Source organism: Sparus aurata, chromosome 11, assembly GCF_900880675.1.
Source record: "Sparus aurata chromosome 11, fSpaAur1.1, whole genome shotgun sequence".
NCBI lineage: Eukaryota > Metazoa > Chordata > Actinopteri > Spariformes > Sparidae > Sparus > Sparus aurata.
The window spans coordinates 1,933,829-1,954,017 of NC_044197.1; the positions used below are offsets into that span (position 1 = coordinate 1,933,829).

Here is a 20,189-nt window from a genome sequence, read left to right on the forward strand (position 1 = left end):
AGCTTGCTCAGCGGCAGCTAGGCGCGAGGAGGCAGGACGAGTCTCTCTCTCTCTCTCTCTCTCTCTCTCTCTCTCTCTCTCTCTCTCTCTCTAATTACGTGGCAGTGCCTTTATGTTGTTTCTGACGTTTCACAGGCCCCCACCACGAGCTGCCCCCCCTTCAGCAGAAACACACCATCAGCACCATCGACACCCTGCCTCGTCTTAATGAGTGTGTGTGTGTGTGTGTGTGTGTGTGTGTCTGTGTGTGTGTGTTATCACTGCCCGTGTGTGTGTTGATAAAGCCACTCTGACTGTCCTGCGGTCTGCCACCAATTAAACCCAACCATAACCCGTGCCAGTCAGTCTGTCCACAGATGTGCCCACAGCAGAGTGACGTCTCTCACGGAACCGACATTTAGAGAAGAAGTTCTGGTCCAAATGTCACCGTCAGATAGGACCATCATCATGTGACAGTTTAGTGTTTGGTTGGGCAAGATAGAATTAAAGGAACAGTTCTCTCTAAAAACTAAAAACTTCAGTCACTGTCTCCTCCCTCCATTCTGATGGAAAGTCAGGTGAACTTTCATAATCAACAAAACAAGAAAGAAAACAAACAAACTCCATAAAAACTTTGCCGAATTAGCTGTCAGCACTTCCTGTTTGCAGTGAACCTGTGAAAGTACACACACCTGTCTCTGGATCACTGTGAAACTGAAGAAAACTTAAATCAGGATGTTTCTAAGGCAAGTTCTGCACACGTAAGGAGCGTCGTTTTTAGGATTTCTAAAGAGATTTCTAAAGTCCTCCTCTCCTCCTCCTGATGATATAAAGTCCTCCTCTCCTCCTCCTGATGATATAAAGTCCTCCTCTCCTCCTCCTGATGATATAAAGTCTTCCTCTCCTCCTCCTGATGATATAAAGTCCTCCTCTCCTCCTCCTGATGATGATATAAAGTCCTCCTCTCCTCCTCCTGATGATATAAAGTCCTCCTCTCTCCTCCTGATGATATAAAGTCCTCCTCTCCTCCTCCTGATGATATAAAGTCCTCCTCTCCTCCTCCTGATGATATAAAGTCCTCCTCTCCTCCTGATGATATAAAGTCCTCCTCTCCTCCTCCTGATGATATAAAGTCCTCCTCTCCTCCTCCTGATGATATAAAGTCCTCCTCTCCTCCCTCCTGATGATATAAAGTCCTCCTCTCCTCCTCCTGATGATATAAAGTCCTCCTCTCTCCTCCTGATGATATAAAGTCCTCCTCTCCTCCTCCTGATGATATAAAGTCCTCCTCTCCTCCTGATGATATAAAGTCCTCCTCTCCTCCTCCTGATGATATAAAGTCCTCCTCTCCTCCTGATGATATAAAGTCCTCCTCTCCTCCTCCTGAGATATAAAGTCCTCCTCTCCTCCTCCTGATGATGTAAAGTCCTCCTCTCCTCCTGATGATGTAAAGTCCTCCTCTCCTCCTCCTGATGATATAAAGTCCTCCTCTCCTCCTCCTGATGATATAGAAGTCCTCCTCTCCTCCTCCTGAAGATATAAAGTCCTCCTCTCCTCCTCCTGATGATATAAAGTCCTCCTCTCCTACTGATGATATAAAGTCCTCCTCTCCTCCTCCTGATGATATAAAGTCCTCCTCTCCTCCTCCTGATGATATAAAGTCCTCCTCTCCTCCTCCTGATGATATAAAGTCCTCCCTCCTCCTCCTGATGATATAAAGTCCTCCTCTCCTCCTCCTGATGATATAAAGTCCTCCTCTCCTCCTGATGATATGATATAAAGTCCTCCTCTCCTACTGATGATATAAAGTCCTCCTCTCCTCCTCCTGATGATATAAAGTCCTCCTCTCCTCCTCCTGATGATATAAAGTCCTCCTCTCCTCCTGATGATATAAAGTCCTCCTCTCCTACTGATGATATAAAGTCCTCCTCTCCTCCTCCTGATGATATAAAGTCCTCCTCTCCTCCTCCTGATGATATAAAGTCCTCCTCTCCTCCTCCTGATGATATAAAGTCCTCCTCTCCTCCTGATGATATAAAGTCCTCCTCTCCTCCTCCTGATGATATAAAGTCCTCCTCTCCTCCTCCTGATGATATAAAGTCCTCCTCTCCTCCTGATGATATAAAGTCCTCCTCTCCTCCTGATGATATAAAGTCCTCCTCTCCTACTGATGATATAAAGTCCTCCTCTCCTCCTCCTGATGATATAAAGTCCTCCTCTCCTCCTCCTGAAGATATAAAGTCCTCCTCTCCTCCTCCTGATGATATAAAAGTCCTCCTCTCCTCCTGATGATATAAAGTCCTCCTCTCCTCCTCCTGATGATATAAAGTCCTCCTCTCCTACTGATGATATAAAGTCCTCCTCTCCTCCCTCCTGATGATATAAAGTCCTCCTCTCCTACTGATGATATAAAGTCCTCCTCTCCTCCTCCTGATGATATAAAGTCCTCCTCTCCTCCTCCTGATGATATAAGTCCTCCTCTCCTCCTCCTGATGATATAAAGTCCTCCTCTCCTCCTGATGATATAAAGTCCTCCTCTCCTCCTCCTGATGATATAAGTCCTCCTCTCCTCCTCCTGATGATATAAAGTCCTCCTCTCCTCCTGATGATATAAAGTCCTCCTCTCCTCCTCCTGATGATGTAAAGTCCTCCTCTCCTCCTGATGATATAAAGTCCTCCTCTCCTCCTCCTGATGATATAAAGTCCTCCTCTCCTCCTCCTGATGATGTAAAGTCCTCCTCTCCTCCTGATGATGTAAAGTCCTCCTCTCCTCCTCCTGATGATATAAAGTCCTCCTCTCCTCCTCCTGATGATATAAAGTCCTCCTCTCCTCCTCCTGAAGATATAAAGTCCTCCTCTCCTCCTCCTGATGATATAAAGTCCTCCTCTCCTACTGAAGATATAAAGTCCTCCTCTCCTCCTCCTGATGATATAAAGTCCTCCTCTCCTCCTCCTGATGATATAAAGTCCTCCTCTCCTCCTCCTGATGATATAAAGTCCTCCTCTCCTCCTCCTGATGATATAAAGTCCTCCTCTCCTCCTCCTGATGATATAAAGTCCTCCTCTCCTCCTCCTGATGATATAAAGTCCTCCTCTCCTCCTGATGATATAAAGTCCTCCTCTCCTACTGATGATATAAAGTCCTCCTCTCCTCCTCCTGATGATATAAAGTCCTCCTCTCCTCCTCCTGATGATATAAAGTCCCTCCTCTCCTCCTGATGATATAAAGTCCTCCTCTCCTACTGATGATATAAAGTCCTCCTCTCCTCCTCCTGATGATATAAAGTCCTCCTCTCCTCCTCCTGATGATATAAAGTCCTCCTCTCCTCCTCCTGATGATATAAAGTCCTCCTCTCCTCCTGATGATATAAAGTCCTCCTCTCCTCCTCCTGATGATATAAAGTCCTCCTCTCCTCCTCCTGATGATATAAAGTCCTCCTCTCCTCCTGATGATATAAAGTCCTCCTCTCCTCCTGATGATATAAAGTCCTCCTCTCCTACTGATGATATAAAGTCCTCCTCTCCTCCTCCTGATGATATAAAGTCCTCCTCTCCTCCTCCTGAAGATATAAAGTCCTCCTCTCCTCCTCCTGATGATATAAAGTCCTCCTCTCCTCCTGATGATATAAAGTCCTCCTCTCCTCCTCCTGATGATATAAAGTCCTCCTCTCCTACTGATGATATAAAGTCCTCCTCTCCTCCCTCCTGATGATATAAAGTCCTCCTCTCCTACTGATGATATAAAGTCCTCCTCTCCTCCTCCTGATGATATAAAGTCCTCCTCTCCTCCTCCTGATGATATAAAGTCCTCCTCTCCTCCTCCTGATGATATAAAGTCCCTCCTCTCCTCCTGATGATATAAAGTCCTCCTCTCCTCCTCCTGATGATATAAAGTCCTCCTCTCCTCCTCCTGATGATATAAAGTCCTCCTCTCCTACTGATGATATAAAGTCCTCCTCTCCTCCTGATGATATAAAGCTCGACGCTTTTAGCTTGATGGCGTATCGAGGATGTAAATAAACCTCTTCTCAGATCAGTCTGGGATCTCAGGTCTTCTGGAGACTTGGATCACACTCTGCGAGCATTACACAGCTGTTTTATTTAGTATTTTTTTTTTTTTTTTTTTTTTTAAATCAAGTCTGCAGCTGCTTCAGTTGTTTAGCAGAATGCTGCAACTCTGTTTCACTGTGAAGCTCCAGAACTGTTCTGTGGACTACGACACTTTATATCAGCGCAATGACTTAATTCTAATTTTTCGGTGCATTGTTCCTTTAAAGACTTTCTAGTTAAATCAGGCTGTTAACTGCTCACAGGTGAGTGATTCCCAGGTAGTTTTAGTCTGGATCGAAGGAATTCCCCCGACTTTTACTTCACGTGGTTTCTTTCAGTTTGACCCGAGCAGGTGAGAATGTAGCGGTCGTGTTCAGTCACTGTGGCGTGAAAATGAAAATTAGTTCATTAAAGTTGATTTTTATGTTTTCAGATCAGTCGGTGAAGAAGGATGAGAAGGACAGCACATTTCTGACATCAGTGAGCAGTCGCACCATGTTTGTTCAGATCTTTGTGACACACTGCATGTTATCACCTCTACAGTCAATAGAAAGGCTTGAAAAGACCTGAATCTGGAGGGAACAGCCCTGATTGGTTGATCGGCTCATTCCAACAGGTCGTGACTTGTGACGAGGGGTCAGAAGAAGACTTTATCTAAAGCTTCCTGTGGCAAGGAGAAACAGAAATGTGTGCAGAAAGAGTAGAAAGTGTCCCAGTGAAGTACCTATAGACTGATACTGAGTTACTTCCCACCGCTGAACTGTAGGTTAGTGGGGTTGCAGGAGCGGTGGGGGTGAAGGAGTGAAGGAATGGAGGGAGGTGAGCTGGATGGTGGAGGTGATGTCGAGGAGGAGGAGGAGGAGGAGGAGGAAGAGGAGGAGGAGGAGGAGGGGGTCATGTGCTCAGATGGCAGGAGTCGACTCCGGGCTCCGAGCTGCCATAGACATCCCGTAGCTTCCAGCCCCCTGATCTGGGAAAAGAACACTTGATGCCATCAAAGGGACGCGGATTGAATCCAGATGTGCCTCTCTCGTTCTTTCCATGTATTTAATGAAGGCACAGGGATAGAGTAGACTTTTTCATCATTAGTTTTCCCTCCAGATTCTCTTTTCCTGCCTACAAGTCCATTCCGGTGCCAGCTAGGGGAAAAAAAAAAGAAAGAGCAAAGAAAAAAAAAAGGCCTCCCCGTGTCTCAGACTCCAAGTCTTCTCCTCCGGGGCCTCGGCTCTTTGTTCAGAGCTCGATGTGAAAGTGGCCTGTTTGCTCCGCCTGCTCCAGTTTGTCTGTGGCGAATGGAAACGTCCAAACATGTCAGAAGGGGAAAAAAATGCCATCCTGCAGGACGAGTCCGCGGAGGAGGCCGAGACGGACTCTGCAGCGACAGAGTCTGCATCGGGATGAAGACATTAACATGGAGGCCAGTGTCTGCTGGTAGAGAATATAATTATGTAAAGCCTCGATTTAAAAAAAAAAGAAGTCATAATTATGGGATAAAAAGTCATATTTAGGAGATAAAAAGCCAAAACTTTGAGATAGAAAGTCATAATTATGAGATAGAAGGTCAGAATTATGAGGTAAAAGTATAATTATGGGATAAAGTCTCATATTTTTGTTTTTTATCTCATAATTATGACTTATCATCTTTTTCATCAAGCTCAGTTTTCTTTTTTAACTGGCAGAAATGAGCTTCCACACATTAACACTCCGGTTAATTCAGAAATACATTTGTAAATTCAGTTTTTCTTATTGCAAGTTGAAGCTCCTGAAACATTTGAGGCTTTATTGAATTAATCAAACATGAACTCATAATGGAGACGAACAGCAAGTCAAGTCAGTTTATTTAAAAACAATAAATGTTGATCAGTGTGACACTCAGTAATAAATAAATTAATAAACATCTTATCAATCAGTAATGACAGCAGAGGACATTAACACAGAGGTTATCAATGAAAAGCTGACATCATCATTTCTGATAATCAATCAGCAGGTTATCATCATGTTCTTGTGTTTACATGATGAACAGAACCAACGTGAACCGTCCGACTCACCGGCTGAACTCCAGACATGTCGCTGTCACACAACGTCTCTGATAATCTGTTGTTTTATCTTCAGGGATTAAAAAACGATGTGAGTGTTTCATCAGAGTTACAGTCTGACAGGCAGCTTCTGGGCTCGCCTTTAACTTCGATAAAGTCTGACACATAAATCTGGACGAGCCGCTCTGATTCTGTATTAAACTGCACAAACCAGAAACAGGACGGATCATAAATTAATGCAGAGCTTCAGTGAATTGGTTGGAAACGGGACTTAATCACAGAGTCATGAAACTCCACACTTTAACTCACGTCAGGGCTGAAAGCCCGAGCAGGATAATTAGGTTTTTCTGCTCTGGTTCTGGACTGTGGGTGGTGACTGAACATGAACCCACAGAAACCTGCCGACCCTCTGAGTGTAAATCTTAATGAGTGGACAGGTGAGAGTGTGTGATCCGTCTCTGTACCATGTTGGAGGAAGATTTTGAAATTAAAGGAGGTGAAAACATGACGTTAAGCTTTTAATCAAACAACCGAAGACTTGAACCAGGAGGGAAGTGAAGTCAGAGCAGACGACAGATGGAGCTGCTCCTCAGATTCAGACTTTACATTAAACGTACGATCAAATCATGAAATGTCAGCAAGTCTTTTATAGTGTCAATACACAATAAAATCATCTAAAGATCGGTCATGATATCAGATTTTCACCGCATGATTATCGTGATCTTATTGTGATATCTGTCGGGAAAAAAATTATGTATTTGTCAAATTCATCTTTAACTTTGTTCACTGTGTTTTGAAAATAAATCAAAAATTAATTTCACTCAAAATGCACAAAATTAAACAATTAAACTTGAAGAGGCACCATTAAGTTTTGAGAACAAATCTAAACTCTGAATATTAATAATTACAATATCAATGAGGTAATAATATAAACTTTTGTTCCATTACGTGAATAAACTAGCTTTTCTCAGAGGAACATCTCTGAGAGGTGGCAGGGTCCGCCACATATAAACAAAGTGAAACAGTATAAACTGTGTTTTTGTCCTTTAAGTTTGTTCATTCGGTTTATTCAGACACGAAAACAAAGAAAATTGGATTGTTTAGTTTGTTAACCAGCCGATGAAGATCTTCTCTGCTCATTTACATTTCTACAGACTGCTGCTTTAACTTTGTTTAATGGGTTTTTAAATAAATTACAGTTAAAATGCTGGTGCGGGGAGCTGCAGAGCAACCGTGACTGTACACAAAGAAACAACAATTAATACAAAAGTGAACCAGATGAACAAAAAGATCCACGAGGCCGAAAACATCTGGATCATCCGCACAGTGTATCATTAAAGTAAAAGTTACCAGATTATTCTTTCATAAACTACTGTATGAGGTGATGAGTAGTTTAATCCACAACATTCATCGCATTTAATTCAATTCTGATGTGTTTCTGTGTAAAACCTGCCAAGTAATAATAAAAAAGAGTACATGTTCCCTCTAAATGTAGTGAAGTACAAGTATAAACTGCTCCTCCTGAGAACAAACACCGAGCAGCCTAAATGTATTTAGCTCCATGTGAAAAGTGTTGAAGACGTCCTGATGTCTGCAGTGACATGTTGAGTCTGTGGTGTTGTGACGGCCGCCTGTAATCAGCTCAGACTGTGTGAGACGTCTGCAGCTCAGCAGCAGCAGCAGCTCGCCGCTATAAGAGGAAGAAATCCCGGTGCAGCCGCTGCAATCAGGCGGCGCGCAGAGGGAGCAACATGAGGCTCCTAGAGTCAACAAGGAGGCCATTCACTGCCAATTAGGGAAATACAAGAGGACAGGGGCCACAGCGCTGCTCCAATCAGCACCAGGGGTCACTGGACAGCGGCGGCGGCAGGGTGGCGGCCTGGGACCCTCATCATCATCACCTTCATCATCATCACCCTCAGCTCCCTCAGGCCAGGACTGCACAGAGGCACTGAGCTGAACACATTAAGACCAAGATGGAGGATTTATGTGAATGCATGTTGACTGACAGCTCTGAATGGATCAACACGCTGCAGCACGAGTACGAGTGTGTGTCACAATCAAATATTTAAATATAAACAAGGTTTACCTGCTTGTTCACTGATAGACTGCAGCCGTCAGATAAATGTAGTCCCACAGAATACATAAATAAATAAATAAATACTCACAAGTGTGCTTCAGTAGGTGTACAATTCATACTGATTTACTTTGTTTATGTGTGGCGGACCCTGCCACCTTTCTACAGAGCGCCCCCTTTAAATAGCACCAGCAAAATAAAGACTGCAGAGCTGGAGAGGAAGCAAGCAGGTGACAATTACTCACTACAGTACGGAGGACTAATACTGCCAAATTAAATAATAATGAAATATATAAATGGCTCAATAAATAAGTAAATATAAGAGATTATGATAATGGATTTTGGACCAATATGCAGACATTTATTGGCAGCAATCCCTCAAATGTGGTCATCAAACACTTGTGTCATAGATATTTAAAGTTGTTTAATATTTAACTTAAATGTGTAAAATAACACAGTAAGCTTCACAGGAATTTAATAATTATAAGTCATCATTAAAAACAAATGTTTTCATGTTGGCACATATCAGGCGACATAAACACAGATACTGATTTATCTGTGAGGAGCAAATATCTGCTGATAAAATCGATCAGTTCGTCGTTAAACGCTCCAAAAATATAATACCGACAGTAAATGTAGGCGTTAAAGGAGCAGTCCGTAGTTTTAAGGAGAACCAACAAACTCTCTTTGTTTTCACGACTGAAGCAGCTGAAAAAGAAAAAACTACCATTTTCAGTTTAACAGAATATTAATTGTTTAATAATTTGACTGTTTATGAATTATGCAAAGCCCGTAGAGTGGCTGGTGGCAGGGTCCGCCACACAATTTCGTACTGTTTTACTGTTTACATGTGGCGGACCCTGCCACCTTTATTAATTCACTAATGGATGGATTTCTACATAGTGGACATTTAAGGTTTCATAATCCAACATTTTTGGTTGCAGTCAAACAATAAAACAATAGAATTCTTTCTTAATTCTCATTGAAACTCTTGATCCTCAGAATGACGCTGTCACGTGTTGATCCACTGGCGGTGTGAAAAGACATATAAACAACCGCCCTTCCCGGTAATTGTATGTAATTGTATTATATGAACTATGAGCGTCCCCTCTTTATGTTTTACGAGCGGTTCTGGTTCTGTTTCTGTTGTTGCAGGCGGCTCACATGTTGTAACTGTAAACGGTCTGTGGTGTTCCGACATTAAACAGCAGATCTGCTCCTGATTAAAACAACACGCGGAGTTTACAGAGCGCGTGTGAAATTAATTCAGCCGCGCTCATTCTCATTATTATAAACCCGCCAAAACCACCGGAAACACGGCGGAACACGTCGGTTATCACTAATTAATCAGAGGACATAAATCAATGAGCGCTTCTGCTTCTTCCGGTTCTTGTGTTTGTTATTTTTTCAGGTTGTAGGTTGAATCAATTTTAAACGTTTTGAAATTAATCACAATGTTTTGTAGTTATATTTTATATTCAACACGCACTTTCAGTTGAGCTGAGTTTATTTTCCATCATCTGTTTACGCACGAAGCCAAATTCGATTGAAGTTTCTTTAAATATTTCGTTGAAAGATAAAATGTTGTAATTTTTGTCGAGATATTTAAATATGGAGTCTGGATATCTGTTCTTCAGGGAAATAATATTAATTCGGCTGCAACAGTGAAGCATTAAATTAAAACTGAAAATGAGATTGGGTTAATCATCCAGCAGCTAAATTAAACCGGACGCGCGTTTTTGTTAATTGCCAAAGCAAATTAGGCCGAAACTTCACTGTGAAAACATCAAATCTGAATCTGATTTGTTGCATTTTTCTCTTTTTCTGTCTTGCACAGTTGTACCGACAGTGAGTTCAGAGTTCAGCGGTGTGGAGGTGAAGTTCGGCTGGTCCAGATGGCGCAGATTTGGAGGAAAACTTGATTTTTGGGGCTTTTTTTGTTTTTTTTCCTCTCTCTCGGCTTTTGGACTTCTCGGGTTTCAGGGTCTTTCTCGACCTGTCGAGGGACGCCAGCGCCACATAAATCACACTTTACTTTATAAACCCTCTGAAGTCCGGCCCAGCACACACACACACACACACACACACACACACACACACACACACACACACACACACACACACACGCATTAATGGAAATGTATTTCCAAATGTAGGAGCCGTTTGTGCAGTTTGAAGCCCGGCTGGATGCCTTAATCTCCGCAGCCTGAATCTTCTCATTTTTCTTTGTCATAATCCAAAACACATTTCTTTTCACAGGACCCCCCTCCAGAGGAGTCCTGTGACAATTATTATTATTCCCATTTTAAGCTGAAGCAGCGAGGAGGATCATGTGAACATGTGGAGGAGGATAAAACACTCTCCTCAGTCTCACTTTGTTGGGAAATTGAACTTTTCTACATCATGTTTTTATTTGAAATATTTGGTTGAAATAACGCAGCAAAAAGAGAAACTACAGAAATACAGAAATGCTCAAACTTTCTCCCTTTGAGAGCCAAAACTGAAAAATAAAAAGAAAGCATTCGTTATTGTATTATGTTGCTAAGATCACAGAAGGAAGGCCTTTAATCTACGGAAGCCCTGAGAGGTCAGTGAGAAAACACTTTAGTGACCTCTTTTCTAAATCTCATCTAAATTGTTTTCTCTTCATCTTCTCTTGTTTTCTTTATTTGTTTTTTATAATAACAATTAAAAGTGTTTTGCCATAATCAATAAAAACAAAATGTCTCTCAGGGCTTCCGTATTTTTCATTTCCTCGGTTGAACTGACTTCATGCTGCCGTCGTGATCAGAGTATGAAAATAATAATTAACAATTAGGATTTCTACATATTTAAAGGAGCTTTTTTACATCACCAAATTAAAGTATCAACACTGATTCTATTATTTTTATCACTCCAAGTCTGTTGGACCAAATAAAACCGGTCGGCTGGCCGACTTCGGACCGCAGGCCTCACTTTGAGCCGCCCTGAAGTTTCAAAAGCAAATGTTTTATGTTAAACAGCACCTTTAATATCGTTTTATATCTATATAATTCGTTTTTAAAAAATATTTTTTAATTATATTTGAATGTTGCAGTTTACAGAGTCTATAACTGAGTCCTGAAACCTGCTTTTATTTAAACAAGTGGGAAAATAAATCTGACTCTGCAGAATATTTCCATTTTTTCAATTCCATCTTTTATCTAAATCAGAATATCTACAGCAGCATTTACATTTACAGCCTAAATCACAAGTTTTATAGATACGCAAGACAGAATAAAGCAGGATGAAGAACAACAATCATTACTTTTTAAAAATGTTTTTAAAAGAAAATAAGATTTTATGACTCAGTTACAGGAAAGATTGACTTTCTACAATTTTTTTTTTTTTTTAAAATATCTTAACTGTAATGTACAAAAAGTGGTTGAATAAATGTAAAAATTACAACATTTCATTATAAAGTATCCTTGAATAAAAACACACTTCAGGATAAAACGAGCAGGATAGAAATTGTAATTGAGTAAATGTTCTTAATTATCTTCCACTCGTGGGTTTTGTTTCACAGTGAAGGTCACAGCTGAGGGGAAATGACATAATTGCACCTTTTTTTAATTTAAATGTCTTTCTAATTTGGTCAAATCTGATCTGACATCAGCTCCTCGGGACTTCAAACGTTGACCTTGGAGGTTCAGCGGGGACAGACGGGACGGTGGTCACTCTCCCTCTCCGAGCTTCTACCTCCCAACTAATTAAAAAAGCTGCTTTTACGGCCTCTGCTTCAGACGGCCAGATGTGACCGGAGCGCTGTAAAATCTCAAAGCGGTTTACAGAAACACTTACTGCACTTTAAAAAAACGACTTGCAAAAGCCGTGAGAGTCCCAGAGTGCTCCCCCGTGTAAATTCCTTCCAGGACCACAAGCTGCGGTCCTGCAGATAACTCATTATCAAAAAAAAGTTACAACACCAGGACAAAATAGACGAGAGGAAACTGAGCTCCTTTAGAGTTTATTTTAGTAAAATATCATACTGCATACCTAAATATCACCTTCTTAAATATTTACCCATTTAAATAACTTCTCATAGGCAACAGTCATTCGCTCCACATACAAACCACAGAGTATACAGACTTTGGTCAGGCCCACAGATAGAAAGTTTAACATTAGATTATTGTCATATATTATTTTCAACACATGTGCAGCGAGCGAAAGGCCGAAAGCATCCGTCCATACATTAACAGGTATCATCTTACCATCAGGAGGCCCGTTGCTCCTCAGCAGCACCGACAAAAACCCAAATTATCTCTGAAACACGAGCGCAGCGCCGGCTAACGTGTTCATCTGCAGCACGTGAGACAGGACGGTTCCTGTTTGGACGAATGCTGCGGAGCGTCTGCATCAAACAGAGACGATCCAGGAAGTAAACAGGACCCATCTTTGGTTGTCGCCACAAAGAGACGACAATCAGAAACAGTCAGCTTTTGAATTCGACCTTTGCTCAGAGAGATAATTCACATGGGATGTAAAACCACATGTTTGGAAGAAGTTTTTTTTGTTTGGAATGGCACACATGAAGACACAATGGAGGATTATGGCTGTGAGATATTTTACTCTGCAGCTGAATATGATTGTGTCTGATGCTGCAGGTACACATGTACGGAGGGCCGGGTGTCCTTTGACTCTTATCAAATACCACTGCTGATGAAAAACTCAAGCACGAGTACCATAAAACAACTTTTTTACAGATGGATTACAGCTCTGTAAAATTCTCGATAAAAAAAACATCTAAACAAAAGCAGCCGGACGAACTTTGACTAAATCGCATTGTTGCATTTTGACCTGAATCTGGAAATTTTCTTCGTGACTTGACAGTTTTTGACAGATCAACTCTGTCTGCTAAAAATATGTGTGTATTCTACTAATCAGCAACAGAAAACACATTGTCAAGAACATGCAATAACTCCAGCTGACATCTTTTATCAGCATAATAAAGAATTGTTATTCATAAACTGATCTGCAGAGCTGCAGGTGAAGATGTAACTTTACTCACCCTGGTAACGATCTAATACCGGCTCTCTATTTCTGATCGGAGCTTCTCTTTAACATTTTATTGTTCCGTTTAAGGCAACTCAAGGTTTTGGCTATAATTAGGTTAAAGCTGCTAGAAGGAACTTTTACTTTTTGTCCGCAGAAGCTGCCAGAATCAATAAAACATAAAACAAAGGAGAATTTGTTTTTTTCTCAGGTTGTGAAACTCCTCGACTCGCCCTCAGCACTCCTCCATAAAAGATACTTGTAATTTTATGACTTCTCTGACCCGGATAAATCGGAATCAGACCCGGTGACAGGCATTCAGAATATCTATAATAACTATATCGAAGTAGCAATCTTCTCACTGATGGTTTTGTTTAAACAGATTAAAACAGACAATGTTTCATCACCACATAAAAATCAACCACCACCTCCCCACGACTTCTGGTGCCAGTAATCATTATCGTAATACATTAAGTTGTTTAAAAGCGTGATGTTTAGGAGACTCTGACTCAGTTTGTAGTGACGTGGACACCCAGCCCGGAACCTTACAGCATCAACATCTCATCTAGCTGACAGTATCAGTGTGTTACATTAGCGTTAGTATTTTATATTAATGTGTGATAACGTCCAGATATTTTACAGCTCAGCTGACAGATGATGACCGTGTGATTGTCTTTTCTGAGCATCAGGAGGCCTCGGCCTCACTCTGAACACAGTTTTCTAGAGTTTTACAGTCTTGTTCAGTCGTCGCTGCGTCAGGTCGTCGGGTGGTGCTCCTGCTGGACGTCACCTCCTTTCTCCTCCTTCACCGTCTCTTCCTCTGTGGGTCTACAGTCTCTGGTTGATTGCATCGTTCCCTCCTGATTCTCCACTGAACCGTTTCTCTGCGTCTCCACACAGCTTCTCCTCTTCTTCTCCGCCTCCTCCTCCTCCACCTTCTGCCTCTCCAGCTCCTCCTCAGTGGCCTGAAGCTGCAGCTGCTTCATCAGCTCCTCCAGCTTCAGGGCTTTACGCAGCTCGTTCTGCTGGATGATGGCGCAGAGGTGCTCCGTCAGCTGCTCCTTCACCTCCGTCTTCCTGTGCAGGTCCAGTTTGGACGTCACGTACTCGGCCTCCGCCTTCTCGTAGCGCTTTCTGAGAGAATACGTGAGGAAGAAAATGTGAAGAAAAACTAAACTACAGGCGTGAAAAACTTCTCATTTTCACTCTGAACTTTACTGGACATCTCGCTTACAGATCGTGACAGGAGGAGTGTTTCTTTTCATTTTGAATATTTGCTGCTACAAATCAAAACTCTCCTGTCTGCATTCCTTTCCTGCTGATAACATCTACTATGACCAAATATGCTGAGAGCTCAAATCATGCAGATTCCTCTTTTAACACCTGCTTCCTGTCAAAGCGTAACGTGAAGACAGAAAAAAATTAAATAAATTCAGAAAAATCCAGCAAATGTATAAAAGCTCACTGGTATAAAAACCAAAACACCAGTTAGAATATTAGACAGTAAATCCACTGAGGAAGAGTGTGAGGTGTTGCACTGTGTAGGTTATGACTAGTCTAGCAACACTAATCAATAACTATTTTGAAAATACATTTCTGAATAATTCATAAACCAAAAATGCAAATTAAGTTTTTAAAATGTGAGCATTTTCTGACTGTTTACTTAATATCCGATCCTTAGCATTCGTCTGACAAACAGACAATATGATGACGCTGCTTTGATTCTGAGAATGTCTGATCAGAATCAGACTCTTGATTAGAGCTGCAACAATCAGTCAACTAATCAATGAGTTGATTAACAGAAAAATAATTCTGATGTTAGATTAATTGTTTGATTTTGGTTATATTTAATTATTAAAATTTTATGAACCAACCAACAAACATATGAATGTAGAAAATGATCATTAGTCGCAGCCATAATTATGAGAACCTCTTTTGCTAATTGAAAACACGTGTTTTATGTTGTTGTAGAAAAATTACTTTATACATCTTCTGTGTCTAAAGTGCTAAAGTCTTACCTGCCAACATTGATCAGCTGTTTGAACACACTGTTTACACTGATTTCACCATTTACACTCCATTTATGAAAGAAGAAACATGTTATTGATCTAAACATGTCACATGTTACAAAGACACTAAACAGGAACAATATAGGCTACTTCTTTGTCCCCGTGGAGAAAGTCCCCAGACTCCCTTAACAAATGTGTCAGTTTAGTGAGTTGTTGAGTTGGAGACACTTTATAAACTTGAAGTGAGATCGGATCAGAGTTAGTCACTCTGACACATGCTAATGTAGTTGTGAACTGACGGTCTGAGAGCTGAACTTGTGTGCGGATCACTCGGGTCGGATGTTAAGTGCAGGTCTGGTTCATCATTTTGGCAGAAGCACTGAATACTTTCGAGCCCGGCCCTGCTGAGGACACACACGAGTCCTCCCACAATGTCTGAATACAGAAACTTTGTTTTAATTGTGAGAAACATCACACAGTGTTTGGAAACAGATGATGTCAAACAGGGTTTCAATTCTGTACCTCAGAGAAATCTCAACAATTCATTAAATCAACATAATCAGAGGAGAATCCAGAGCAGCGAGTGTGTGAAGGCCGGGTCCTCTTCCCCTTATACAAACATCTGTAATGAGGAGCGTTCATGACGTGGAGCTAATCTCACCACACAGCAGGCTGCTGAGAAAAATCACAGCTACAAGCACAAGGTCAAACACAGCTGGACTGCATCAGTGTGGGTAAAAAAAAGTATTGTGTATTAAAGATTTTACAGTCTCTATACCTTCTGTGGCTGCTGAGAATTTAATGCTGCACTGATTAACAACATGATTCAAGAGGTTTTTTTCACACTCAGTTTTATCAAGTTTTTTCAGGGCTTCATTAGTCTCTGCATGTCGAACATCTGAGCAGGACCGCGTCTGCTGAACTGGCTCAAAGAGTTTGAGAACACAGGAATACTGGAAACAAGCTGCAGGGGGCAGTGAGAGCATTTACAGTCGGTGTACAGTTCATTACCTGCTCACTTTTATTACAAGTGACCACAGTTTACTGCAGGACTGCGACTGAATCTGAAGTTTGTTTATTCAGATCAAACTGTTTGTCTCTGATAAATACTCAAATAATTTTCTAAAACCCTGAGAGCTCCTTGGCTCAAATTTACAACCATTTTGATGTCCCAGTGATGACCAAACTCGTCTGTCTACGAGTAGGTCGAGACGAGACACTCTGCCCCAAATAACTCCCAAAGGTCGAGCCGTGCTGCCTTTAAATGAGAAGCACAATAACTCCTCATTAGTGAGAACAGCGATGTGTAAGAGCAGTTTGTATTACAGTTGTTCAGCAGGGCTGCAAATTAGTTGCATTTTAATTTAAATTAACCTGACTTTTTTCATGATGAATCATTTGGTCTTTCGTGTCAAGAAATTGTAAAAAATGATCATCACAATTTCCCAGAGCCCAAAGTGACGTCTTCAAATTGTTTCTTTTGTTCAACCAACAGTGTGAAACTCAAAGACTCGTTATTTACTGTTGAAATGACAAAGAAAAGCTCTAACCAGCTCGATGGGTTGTTGCAACTTTCTTGTTCAGCCTTCTGTGGTATTAAACTCCTGTTACCTGCTGATGGACTCTACAGTCAGACTCAGACGTCTGAACCTCAGGTATTTCTACATATGTTGACATTTACTCATTAAGAGAGTTGCTACCTTAGTCAGTGTGAGTTCATATCCCACTGAGACAGGTCGATAACTTGACTTATGTGATTTTTGGGTTGATTTCACTGAAGTAAGGTGAAATCTTTGGTTGTGAGACAACTCCAAAACAGCTCATTCAGAGTTTGTCTACGACAAACTTCTGATAGTATTAGAAAACTTAGAACCAAATCCTCATAATGAGTCTGCTGCTACGACAAACAGCTACAAACCAACAAATGGAAACACGAGAGAATAAACTGGCCGATGCTACATTCAAGACCACGGACAGCAATAAAGGTGCATTTTTAAAGATGTGCAGATGATAGATGCAAATTAATGACATGCATCTGCTTGCATATTTCTTCTCTATTCAGATTTTGAAAGGACTTTTCTATTTTAAAAAAGAGCAGCATTTCCTGCATCTACAGAACTAGCAGCTGAGGAAACTCAGACTAGTTGCATGCTAAATAGTGTTACAGGATGCTACTCAGCCAATCAACTGTGTATTCTTAGCGACTCGAGTCAGATACACACAGATGAGAGATGACAGAGAAAATTAACAGTGAAAATCTGACCTTTAAGTTTAGAATGGATGGACTCTGACAACCAGTATGTCTCATATCCGACACCATGATTATTAAAATCAACAACCTGAAGCACCACTTTGAACTTTTTTTGGCTGTTCTGTCAGTTTCATATTGGATCTATAATTCTCTATACTGACTAAAACTCAAAAAGCATTTCTGCCACAATTTGACGTCCCCCGTTTTCCCACATGTCCTCGTGTTGTCTCTGTACCTGGCTGTAGAGTATTCCCAGCTTGCTTGCTCTATCTTTCCTCTCAGGATGCCGATATCATTGGACACCATGTCATCGAGGGCCTGGAGCTCCTTCTGGATCCTCTTCAACTTCACGGCTTCTGCTTGAGTCTGTTTGGACCTGTGGAAGGTAACAAACTGTTTAATCAATTTAATCTTATTGCCTCAATTTTGGTCTTCTGGTCATACTAACATGCTGCTCAACACAGAACCAAGACAGCCATACTTACTTCTCCGCGATGGTTTTTGTCAGCAGAGCTTTCTTGCGCCTATTCCTCTCTTCGATTATCTTTTGCTCCTGCTGCAGCTGCTCCAGACGCGTCTTCTCCCGTCTGTAATTAGACATGGAGTGGATCCTCGGTTCACTGTCTCAGTAACATCTCATTGTTTTTCCTTTATCATTCATCTTCATCTAGACTCCAAAGCCAGTAATAACCCTGTGTGTGTCCTCAGGGACTCCATTCACTACGGACTGTTATCCAGCAAATCATATTTTTGTGATCTCATAGATGTCTACAGTCTGCACAAAACATTTTAATGTTTGTCTCTAGAGCAACATTAAAGTTTATATCTAAGATTTGTGCAGATTGCACCATGTACTGCTGCCAAAAGTGGTTTTAGGTAAGTTAACAGGCAGACTGTAGATCTGTGAGATTATCCAACATGTCTTCATGATGCAGCTGGTTTATGGGCAAAATTATGTTTTCCAACAGTTTTTTTATTTTATTTTACAAATGGGGCTAATATGAAACATTGAGGCTCTAACAGAAGAACTTGGATAAACAGATGTCATTAGCCTAAACATTAGGAAACAGAGGTCGTTTATATTGCACATAATATTTGCTCTCCACTCAGTTAAACTCAGCCGAGGACAGTAGAAAAGACATACTAACAGTTCCACCTCTTGTTTCTCCAGCTCTTTCACAGCCGGGGTTTCCTCCTCTGAACGCGGCTGATGGTTCTCAGTCGACTTCACCTCGTTTGGTTTCTGCTGCAGCTCCTGTTTGACAGCCGGAGCTCCTGTAGGGGCCATGGGCTGAAACACAGCCTCTTCCTTCGGCGGTGGTGTGCTTAGTTGCTGCTCCAGAAGGAGGCCAGGTGCCGGGGCTCCGGTGCTTTTCTGCGCGGCCAGCTGGAGGGCCTTCTCCCGCTGCAGCTGCTGCCGACTCCGGTTGGCTGGAGCCGGTTTCCGACCGCGGGCTGCCGCAGCGGGCATCGCCGAGTCTGAAAATACACACAGTCTATATATAAGGTATATAAGGTCTTCCGTAATTACTGCCAAAGGACAACATGAGTCAGTCTTAATGTTAAAGAGGATTAAAATGTCAACAGCAAAGTCAAATGCTAACTTCTCAGGTTAACGTTAGCAGTTACCTTTCTGTTGAATCTTCCGTAATTCCGCATCAGAGAAACCGGCCCAGCCGCTCATTTTACAACGGAACACCTAAAACACCACAAACAAGACGGGAAAATGATGCATATATGAAATACTGTGATTAATGATGTAAAATCATCATTCTAAAGTTCCTCAGTTCAGAAAAACTCTATGCGGCTCTTAAAGCCGCCGCCATCTTTGTTTATCACTGCCACGTTAAGGACCCCAAACAGACCCGTGACGTTGAAGCTGCAGATATCGCCTGTACAAAAAAACAATTAACATTAAATCTAAGTAAGATAACACAATATGTAGTCACCCATCATGATATATACTTTAAGAACTTAAACAATCTTACCTTTAAATAAATCTTTCAAATAAATTATTACTTTGTAGGTTATAATACAAAAGGCATCTGTAAGGTGTACTAAATACGAGCTCCGTAACTCCTTACGGAAAGTTTCACTGAAGGAATTTGTTTTTTATGGTTCAGATTAAATTAAAATAATGGTTTCATGGTATTTCATCAAATAAAATCAAATAATACTAATTTGTTCACAGCCCACACTCTGCATGATCACATCAACACGTCACTTTATTTCAATAATTAAAAAAAAAAATATTCAGGGTGTTAATCTCATTTTACACCCGTTTTACACCAATTTCCTAACCTCTAACTGGTCCAGATCGTTTCTTGTAGAGAGGCCACCTGTGTGTCAGTGGGGTCAGAGGTTAATTGAAGAAGTGCTTCGTGTGAAAGCAGCATGACATTTAAGTGCACAACTTGATCTACCCAGCTATCGATCAATACATCTATTGAACTATCTAGCAATATAATAATAATAAAAAAAACCACTTTTTAAAATATTTTTTATTTGTCAGTTAACATTTAGTAAGATGCCCACTGCCTTCGATTGACAACAATACACCTGACACTAAAATCGCTCTAATTTACTTTTCTGCAGCACATAGTTTTTAACAAAGGTGAACAACGTACATTTTAATTTATTTTATTTGCCACTGAGTTTTACTGATACTCAATAACATGCTACTGTATTCTACAGCCTGGCCTGTGCCAATCTAAATTCAGAGTCTGAGACCCCAGTTCAAACATGTAGGACACATGTTTAGTTTGCGTTCAGACCAG

General features: G+C 41.2%; 1 protein-coding gene across 1 annotated transcript; it reads right to left on the reverse strand.

Moving 5' to 3' along the window:
• Positions 1–12,096: 12,096 nt before the first annotated feature.
• gorab (golgin, rab6-interacting) lies at positions 12,097–19,251 on the reverse strand. Its single transcript, XM_030434370.1, has 5 exons — positions 19,042–19,251; positions 18,561–18,891; positions 17,898–17,999; positions 17,648–17,788; positions 12,097–14,286 (listed from the first exon to the last, which is right to left on the reverse strand). The coding sequence occupies exons 1-5, from the start codon at positions 19,094–19,096 to the stop codon at positions 13,908–13,910; spliced, it is 1,008 nt and encodes a 335-aa protein (XP_030290230.1). The 5' UTR covers positions 19,097–19,251; the 3' UTR covers positions 12,097–13,907.
• Between the last annotated feature and the right edge of the window lie 938 nt (positions 19,252–20,189).